At 47.8% G+C, this 9227-nt stretch overlaps 2 protein-coding genes across 3 annotated transcripts; one reads left to right on the top strand and one right to left on the bottom strand.

Annotated features, from left to right (window-relative positions):
* Positions 1-1613, top strand: ATP5MF (ATP synthase membrane subunit f). The gene is made up of 4 exons (XM_064390977.1): positions 1-91; positions 184-291; positions 1072-1188; positions 1469-1613. Exons 1-4 carry the CDS (start codon positions 79-81, stop codon positions 1495-1497), a joined length of 267 nt encoding a protein of 88 aa, XP_064247047.1. The 5' UTR covers positions 1-78; the 3' UTR covers positions 1498-1613.
* A 1455-nt stretch (positions 1614-3068) lies between these two features.
* Positions 3069-9127, bottom strand: CPSF4 (cleavage and polyadenylation specific factor 4). 2 transcript variants are annotated; one of them, XM_064390971.1, is made up of 8 exons: positions 8824-9121; positions 7853-7903; positions 7362-7514; positions 6532-6627; positions 6291-6384; positions 5512-5584; positions 4866-4958; positions 3069-3701 (listed from the first exon to the last, which is right to left on the bottom strand). In XM_064390971.1, exons 1-8 carry the CDS (start codon positions 8924-8926, stop codon positions 3633-3635), a joined length of 732 nt encoding a protein of 243 aa, XP_064247041.1. In that variant the 5' UTR covers positions 8927-9121; the 3' UTR covers positions 3069-3632. The 2 variants fall into 2 exon arrangements, with proteins under 2 accessions (XP_064247041.1, XP_064247040.1); XM_064390970.1 differs by lacking the exon at positions 5512-5584 and having other exon boundaries at positions 8824-9127.
* Positions 9128-9227: the final 100 nt, after the last annotated feature.

The following is a 9227-nucleotide window of genomic DNA, read 5'->3' as shown; positions in this document are numbered from 1 at the left end:
CGTCCCGCCCGCCGCCCGCGTTCCCGCCCTTCCCTCCTCCCATGAGCCCCCGCGCCCGTCCCTTCCGGGCACCTCAAGATGGCGAAGCCGGGTGAGTGTGGGGGATCAAGGTGACCGCGGTGCTCCCCTCCTTCCCCCCCTCAGCCCCGCGCTGACCGGGCTCTCTCCCTCTCCCCGCCGCAGTTCTCCTCAAGGACACGAAGCTGATGGACGTGAAGCTGGGCCAGCTGGGCAGCTGGCTGGCCATGAGGGACTTCACCCCCGGCGGCATCTTGGGGGCCATGCGAAGAGGTGAGGGGGTGCGGGACCCCGATTCCTGCTCCTGACGGAGCCAGGGAGAGCAGCACGCGAGAATCCCTGCCTGCCGGAGTGGATGGTGCCCGGGGGGAGTGTCTGACAGCACAGGGCCAGTTTTGCCTTCCCAGAGCAGTTTTTTCCTGTAATATCTCGTTTTTCCATCTGTAAATTTATTTCTCGTGTGGGCTTTATCTACTGGCGGTATTCCTTTTTGTATAAAGGGGAAATGGGGTGCCCTTAGTCCTGAACCCGTCGGCTGAAAATCTTGAGGTTTCACAGCATCACAAGTAAACAAAAAAGGATTAAAATGCAGTGATTGCTACAGATGGTTAAAGGGGAGACAGAGCCCTTCTAGATCACTTGGCACTAATGTCATTTCTGTAGATACAAATGTCATTCAGGTACATTTAAACACAAAAAGTCAAATGCAAGTGTCTGCCTTTGATAATTCATGTGTGCATGTATATATTGTATGGAAGAGTTAGATAATTGCAAAGCAGCTTGAGCTTATGAAAGTCATAATAACATTTAGGAAAAAAATGGGAAAATGGGGATTTTTCCCTTTTGTTTATTTTTTAAGGCTTAGGTCTATTAACTTGGGATCACCTTGCTCAACCAACACACAGGCTGCCTCCTCTCAGACTTGCTTCTGACACCTTCAAATGTTTCATTAGAACCAATTTCTGAAGTTTTGTGAATCCAGGCTGCTTCTTTCTCTCTCAGGGTAACACACAACTCATCTGGCTGCTCTGAAAAATTTTTTCTCCTCCACAGGCCACGAGAGATACTACAACAAATACATCAATGTGAGGAAGGGGGGCCTCGGGGGTCTCTCCATGGTGCTGGCTGGGTATGTTATCCTCAGCTACATGTGGAGCTACAGTCACATCAGTAAGTAAAAACCATGGCTGAGCGTGTGCAGGGCAGCTTGGGAGGTTGCCTGGGGAATAAAAACAATTACCTGCTGCTGCTTTTAGAAATAAAATGAAAGATTGTTGACAAACAAATAAAAACTTGAATGCTGAGTATTTTCTTGGCAACGAAGAAAGTTTAGACCTGACAGCACCTAGAAAATAAATGCTGATGGTTTTTTCAGAATGCTTTCTTGCCTGTAATTCCAGGTGTGGTGGGGCTCTTTTCTTGTGAATTAACTTGCTGTGCTTTGCTGCAGAGCACGACCGCAGGAGGAAATACCACTGAAGCACCCTCAGGAGGTGAAGGTGCAGCTCCTGGCACAGCTACCCTGACACGAGACAGCAGAACCACGGGTATTAAACCTGTACTCTTGTGACCAATAATAAAGTGCATACACTTTACATTTCCTGAGCTGACACTCTCCTCATTGAATTGCTAATTGTACTGTGCAAATAAACTTGTCTTCTGAGGGTTCCACCCCTCAGGGTAAGTTCAGAGGGAAAGCAGCTGCTCCTTGGGCTGTATTAGGAACTGGGGAGCTGTTGGTAACTGATTCCTGTTTGATAAAATGATAGCATGGGATTGCTTCTTCCTGGCCATTATGGACAGGCTGGACAAGGATGTGTTTTGATTTGAAAGAGTATCTGAGCTTTGTGTGCCCTGTGGGTGTTTCTGGTTCTCAGTCAGGCTCTCACCAGGGGCTGGAGGTGTTTTGGGCAGTTTTCCATCATTGCAGAGCACTGAGATGAGACAGGGCTGCAGCTCTCCTGTCACTGCCTCAGGTAACCCAAAATTTCCATCACAAATCTACTTCCTTTCACTGCTGAAACTGGGACGTCATTCTGAGTGGGAATAAGCTTCAGACTTTTAATCTATCAAAATAAAGAAAACTTTCCTTCTTAAATGCAGCTCAAAGGAGCCCCAGTCACACCAGCACCTGGAGCTGGGCACTGCTGCCCACCTGAACCATCCCTGTCTGAAGAGCAGGGAGAGTGAAAACCACTTCTTGAGGGACACAAACAACGTCCCAAGAGCTTCAGTGGTCACAGGAAAGGCTTTCAGTGCTGGAAAACTGGTACTGAAGCCCAAAAGCTCCTGAGCAAAATGGGGAAGGTGGTCAGACAGGAGTGTTTTACTCCCTTTCCACATGCCCAGTTCCATACAGATCACAGCTCGGTCTGAGGGGGGCACAGGGTGTCATCAAAGTGTCTGAGGGTCTGTGACTCCAGACTTGAAACTTCCACAGTGAAATAACTGCAGTCATTGACACCAACACAGGCTCTGGTCACTTCTCTTAATCCAGCCACATTTACCTTGTTCTTCAAGAGAAATAAATTCACAGGCAGCTTTTGCCATCAGTACATTTCAATAAAAACAAAGTATAAAGGCAGGCAGCAAATGAAGAGATGGGGTAGAATCAGTAAGGCTCACATTGTGGGTATTTTTTTTGTTTTAATTCACATTTTGTCATTGGCCCTTTTGAAATAGTCATCTCAAAATAAAGGGGGGTTGTGTTGAAAAAAAAAATACTCCCAGAAGGAATCTCTACCAACACTTTAAAAGCAGTGTTCCCTAAGAATATACAGCTCCACTTCCTGCTCTCCAGTGTGGGAACCCCTGCTCAGTGTGAGCTGGATGATGGGGGCTGAGACAAGGCTCTTCTATTCCTACTCCAAGCCGTGCTCTTGTCCCTCCTTTCTGCAAGTGGGAACTGAGCACAGATGCAGCTTTCCTATAATCATTGTTCCTTATTGTCTGGCTAACCAGAGAGATGGCAATTTCATCTCCCCCTGATAAGGTCTCTCCCAGAGGATTGATTTCTAACCTCCAGTACAGCAAGAAGCACAGAAACAAAGTGAGTGGACACAGGTTTTACTGCCTGATGTACGTGAGAGGTTTCTTCAGCCACCAGGACAAGCTCACCAGGCTGAGCTGGAAACAGGACTTTGCTTTTGAAGAGCTACAGGACAGCAGCATCCCTGCTTCCTCACTGAGGAGAAGACATTGCAAGTGTTAAGTTTTCCCAGTCAGACTTCCCGCTTCCACAGGGAGGGCTGAAACGCTGCAGATTCTCCAAAGAGAAGTGGCAAAAGGAAAATACTTTAAAGAAACACTGGCCTAAGACGTGTTTATGTGGAGTGCTGCACCAGTAAGGGCTTGGTTTATCTACTGGCTTTTAGATCTACCTTTCATAAGGGCTCAATGAACACAGGCGGAGGCCAAAATCGATTTTTAAAAGGTTAAAACTTAAAAAAAAGTTGGGAACAATTACAAAAATGTTGCTTAGCAGCAGCCAGCCTCTGACCAGTTCTTTCAGTAATGGCATTAAAAAAACAACCTGATTAATAGCTCCAGACATTGTGCTAGGCAGAAACCTTTCCTCAGTGGTAACAGCTCCCTTACACCTTCCTGCTGCTCCTTCACTGTCCACTGAGAAAGGCCAGGTGTCCTTTGGTGCATCTGTTGGCATAATGACCTTTTTCACCACACTGAAAGAGAAAGAGACAGGAATTATTGCAGAGATACAGCTCTTTCCTCCTAGCTGCTTTATTAAGGCATCCAGCAACTGCTCCCATCTGGAAGCCTTTCCACACGTGGAATATGCAGCATTTAGCAGGTGAAGTGAAACAGGGTGTCAGGGGGGACAGGATTTATGGGCTGCTACCACACCTTGGAGCAAAAACTGCTTCTATGCTGGGAGTAACCTGATGCCATGTTATTCTAAGGCATTTCCAGGGAGAGAACCCTCAGCACACAAGGAGGATTTCAACATTTGAGGCTCCTCAGACTACTCCACGTGATATGCACCATATCCATGGGGAGTCTCCTGACCTTCATGAATAAACAGAGAAAAGCAGCTCTGAACTTGAGAAAGTCACAGACTCATGACTTTGCATCTTGAAGCTACTCAAACACAGAGAAATGCCAGTATCTGTGCAACAGCCTTCTCCAGACCTGTAATTCACTTGCAGATAGAAGAGGCATCTATTAAAGGTTTTCAGTGAAATGGATTCAGTTATTTAATATCCATGGCCAATCACAGTGACTTTCACCCAAAGCAGCACCTAAGGCTCAGAGTTGACATGTAAAATGTTGTAACTGTCAGGCCTAAAGGGACAGGAAGATTCTTTGTCCTCTTCTAGTGACTGTGGCTTTTGTGGAAAAATAAGGAGATGGCAACTTGAGTGGCTCCTAATTTTCCTGGTGCTCCTCAGTGAGCAACCAAGGTGAACAACTCATTCCTTGGTCTGACACCCCAGGGTGCATTTACAGCTCGAACATTGAGCAGCCTTTGCAAACCTAATTTCTGTTACTTCAGTGACCTTCCAGGAAACAGGAGAGAAGAGACTCTGCACCCACCAGTGTAAGCAAATCAGGTTATGAGACAAAAAATTACTATTAACTCTTATTTGGAAATGTGCAGCTTGGCAGTCTCCTTCCAGTCTTTGGGGCAGGGTTTTCCTGTTTATTAGCAGACAGCAAAGTCCTACAGAATTTCCCATTGTCACAGCAAGGCAGAACTCAAGGCCAATTCCCACAGTTGTATCCAGGCACCACACAATGTCTGCTGAGCAGAGCTCAGAATTCATAAACCTTTTTACACTGTGAAAAAGCCTTTTTCTTTCCCTCCTGAGCCCTCCCCTCTGCATTACCTTGTAGCAGGTGACCTGCTCCAATGGCCGGGGTCCTCTGTTCCCACTGTTGTTATTTTGAGATTGCATGACTCCAATGACTTGGGGTGTCCTCTGTTGGGTAGGAGAAGAGTTCTGACTCGTTAAGTGCATCAAGGATAAAGATCTTAGTGGTTTTTGTTTTGTTAAGAAGGGAAAAGAGCACCCCATATGTCAAATGATCAGTTTTCCTCCAAATCTGTGTGTGGGTGCTCTGCCAGCTGGAGCACCAGAAAGAAGAAATCAAGCACTGAGCCTTACAAAGCCCAGTGATCCTGTTTTTCTCTGGAAAGCAGATTTGGAGAGTAGGTTTAGGCTGCTAAAATATCACTGCCATCACGGAGGGATGTCACCCTGATTACAAAACCTGGCAGACTGCTGCACAACCACACATGATGTGTTTCTGTGTAGCGTGGGAGTGTTCTGTGACATGATCTCCATGTGAAGATGGAACAATTGTGGGGTTTCATCACTACAATGGCACTCAGGGTTGCTCACTGTTTAATTCTCCCTTCTAAACCCAAGAGCCTGGGTGCCCAATTTTGACCACTTGACAACCTACTCTATTTTAAAGCACTGTGGGAGAGCTTTGAGGGTGGCTGTGTGGGGAGGCAGGGAATCTGGGTACCTTTTGCTGTGTTTGTGTTGGCTGAGGCAGTGGTGGTTGCTCTGTGGTTCCCATTGGCAGTTCAAACCGAGGGCTGGTTTAGATGGAAACAAGAAAATTGATTCTCAAATCATATGCCAACATTTTATCATCAGCTCAGTCAAGTAACTCCAAACAACAAAACATTCAGCCAGTTAAATCTGGCTCACAGGAAACAGACCTCCCCCTCCTCACTTCTCTTTACATATGTGTTGCATACCCCTCTGCCTTCTGGAATATAAGTCCATGTGATTCCACTGCACTGATGGCACCTAATCACCATGCCAGTCTTACTGGGAACCCCCTGGAGAGGCCCTGCCCCCTGTCACAGACTGGTTTGGGTTGGAAGGGATTCAAAGATCATACAGTTCCAACCCCCCTGCCACAGGCAGGAACACTTTGAACTATCCCAGGCTGCTCAAAGCTCCATCTAACCTGACCTTGGACACTTTCAGGAATGGGGCAGCCACAGCTTCTCTGAGCAACCTGTGCCAGGGCCTCCCCACTCTCACAGGGAAGAATTTTTTAGTAATGCCTAATCTAAACCTACTCACTTTCAGTTTGAAACCACTCCTCCGTCTCCTGTCACTACGTGCTCTTGTAAATACTTTTTCAATCCTCACATCAGTAAAAATTTGGCCCAGCTAAACACTGGCAAATCTCCAAACCATTGGGAAGCACGGGAGCACCCTCGTTTGACATGGTACCAGACCACAAAGGAAACACAACAGGGCTGCAGGGCAGGCCTGGAGCATACTCACTGCATGAATTTACAGGCAGGCCCCTCTGGACAGAATCCTACCAGGTAATTCACACAAATGACTCTCCGAGTGTGCCGATGTCTGCACAGGGGACCTGCAACAGCACAAAGCTCAGCAGGTCACATCCCATACATCCACACCCCAGCAGATCCCAGCAATCCATCACCAGATAATGCAAAGATGGAACAGCAACACTCCCCCTTGATCTGCAGGCAGAGGAACAAAGTGTGGGAGCACATACCGTGTTTACAGAAGCCTCTGTCATACCAGGGACAGTCTTTGATCTTCGACTCCGGGTCAATGTGCAAGAATGGACATTCCTTGTTACTGCATTCCCCTGTAGCAAAGGCAAACACACTTCTCAGTCAATTGTGCAGGTCTGAGATCAAAATGACTCTCAGAACATTACCTGGATCATGTAGCTCCCACAGAGCTGTTACCAACTTTTGTAAGTTCAGGCATAACAGTCTCACTGCCTGCTTTAACCTCCATGAAGAGCTCCAAGGGCTCACCCCTGATGAGCCAAGTTCTACCAGACTGGATGATTTATGTTTTTTAAAAAAAATGGGGGAACTAAATTTGAAAGAGCAGTCATGGTAATAAAACCCAAACATTTAGTGCACCAGAAGTGTGGAGGAACTACAAATTGCACACTAACCTCAATCCAAGGAAACCTACAAGAGTGTAAGTTTCTGGCACCAAGTTGCCTCATTATGTCCAGATCTCCAGAGCTGGAAAGCAAGTGCACAAAAGTTTTGCACACCCATGCCCTCTGCTGTTCATCAGCTCCCCAAAATTAGAGTCATGCAAAGACCAGCTCCTCAGCCTACTCATCTCACACCCCAAAAAAGTGAACTTAAGGCAAAAAAAAGCAGTAAAAACAGCAGTTTTCCCCCACTTCCTGCAAGGGACAAGCAGTCAAGTGAAGACATCTACAGTACATCACAAATTCATGTGGATAATAAGGGGAAGTAGATCTGGAAATATGTCAATCTAACATCAGACACAGAAGAATGTAATGCTCTGAGGAGGGATCTTCTCCAGACTCCCACAGCTGTAGGAGCAACTTACCAAACTTGGAGTAGAAGTAACACTCAGGCATCTTGGTCATGTCATACTCGTGCAGGAACTCGCACTGGTCTCCCTTTTTGCACAGTCCACGTAGCCAGTGTTTACAAACAACTGTCTTTTCCCCACTGATGTGTCTGAACGGGCACATGCCTCCTGTGGAAGGGTGGTGGGGCAAGGAGAAGGCAAAAAAGAACAATTAAAGTGTGTCACACAGGGCAACAGCAACCCCTCTGCAAGGGGGGCTTCAGCTTATGGTGAGTTCAGACCTTCCTTTAATAGTGGCTTTGCTTACTTACTTCCCAGCTCCCTTAAAAAACACCATTATTTCCCAGTTACTGCAGATATTCCAACAGCCTTCAGTTTTCTCCTCTATCTAGGTTATCCCCTCAACTTTACAAAACAGGAGCACTATAAACAGTGCTGGAAAATCTGCTTTCACCCCCCCAATCCTGTGAGAATAATTGCTTTTTCCAATATTCCACACAACTTGCCTTTTCCACATGCTGCCTTTAAAAAGAACTCACAGACAGCTGCGCCTGATTCTGTGGAGAGAAAAAAGAAACGTTATTTACTTTATCAAAGCTTCATGGCAACCTTTAAAATATTTCTTGCCCTAGAAAGAAAATCTGATCTCCAACATCAAGAGAAAAGCCACATTTTGGTTCAGGGAATTTAATGTCCTGCAGAGTTCCTTGTGAAAGCCTGGCACTCAAAAATATCTGTTTTCTTCTTGAGGGACAGTAAGGGGAGTTTGCAGAGATCTGGAGGTGCTTGTTTTGCTTTTCAGCTATTTAAGTTCTTGTCTGGGTTTTCCTCTGGTGTTAAGTCAGTCATATCACAGAATATCCTGAGTTGGATGGGACTCAGAGGGATCAACAAAATCCAACTCTTGAACCCTTTATTTGTAGTCATGGTGTTAAAATTCTTATATTTCTTTACCAGAACTGCCTGAAACAACTATTAGCATGTTATCCCTTGCAGATCCTGACAAAGAGGAACATTCAAGGGAATTAAACACAAGTTTAGCAGCCCAGCCAGAAAAATTCATCAGACTATGAGTCTCCCAAGTCTGTGTCAGACTGAAGGAAAGGTTTAGACTCAGCCATGGATATACCTAAAGCTGATGACTCTTCCCATCGAAATACCTCATCTACCAAAAGGGAATGAAAAAGGAAATATAAAGTACTGTGCAGGAGAGTGATGCTTATACACAGTAAAATCTCGACTTCAATTTTCCAGCCTGGCTGGAATCTCACTACGTAGAATTTCACTAAGTATAAAAGAAAAGCATCTGTGTTACGACAGAAACCTCACGGGGAAAGCAGAAGCTGGGTGTATCTATGGGTAAGAGGGTGAGGAACACGCTCAGATCCCTGCAAACCCCCCAGCCCTGCCCAGCCCACCCTCCTCGGCCCCCCGGGCCCGGCCCGAGCCCCCCGCGGAGCAGAGAGCCCACACGCACTGTCCATGCCAGGGAAGGGGAGCGGCTGCGCCCCCAGCTGCTGCTCCACGGCCAGCTCCAGGTCGAACGTGATGTGATCCACGCTGGCGATGAGCTCTTGCATGGTGGCAGCTGGGGGCCGCCGGCAACGGGAAGGTAGGGGCGGAATGGTGGCGGTGTTGGAGGCGGCGGCCGGGCGGGCCCGGGCGGGCCCGGCCCGGCCCGCTCCGCTCCGCGCCGGCAGCGCCTTCAGTGAGGGGAGGCGGCGGCGGCAGCCCCGTGGCCGCCCCGCGCCGCCCGCCCGCGGAATGACGGGACCCACGGCGGGCACGGCCGCCCGGCGGGCAGCGCGCGCGCTCCGGCCAATCAGCGCTCGGAGCGCCCCAGCCCGGCGGGCAGCGCGCGCGCTCCGGCCAATCAGAGGC

The sequence above is a fragment of the Passer domesticus genome, chromosome 15, assembly GCF_036417665.1.
Source record: "Passer domesticus isolate bPasDom1 chromosome 15, bPasDom1.hap1, whole genome shotgun sequence".
NCBI classification, from domain to species: Eukaryota; Metazoa; Chordata; class Aves; order Passeriformes; family Passeridae; genus Passer; species Passer domesticus.
The sequence above is the reverse complement of the archived record's forward strand: the minus strand, read 5'-3'. Positions and strand labels throughout refer to the sequence as shown.

What these genes read in the sequence shown, in the direction of transcription:
- ATP5MF (XM_064390977.1), top strand. An exon ending in CTTGGGGGCCATGCGAAGAG is followed by an intron (nt 292 to 1,071) that starts GTGAGGGGGTGC and finishes TCTCCTCCACAG; the next exon opens with GCCACGAGAGATACTACAAC. An exon ending in GTGGAGCTACAGTCACATCA is followed by an intron (nt 1,189 to 1,468) that starts GTAAGTAAAAAC and finishes GCTTTGCTGCAG; the next exon opens with AGCACGACCGCAGGAGGAAA.
- CPSF4 (XM_064390970.1), bottom strand. Translation starts at nt 8,926, where the DNA reads ATGCAAGAGCTCATCGCCAGCGTGGATCACATCACGTTCGACCTGGAG. An exon ending in AAAGGCAGCATGTGGAAAAG is followed by an intron (nt 7,515 to 7,852) that starts GCAAGTTGTGTG and finishes ACCCTTCCACAG; the next exon opens with GAGGCATGTGCCCGTTCAGA. An exon ending in TTACTTCTACTCCAAGTTTG is followed by an intron (nt 6,628 to 7,361) that starts GTAAGTTGCTCC and finishes CCTTTGCTACAG; the next exon opens with GGGAATGCAGTAACAAGGAA.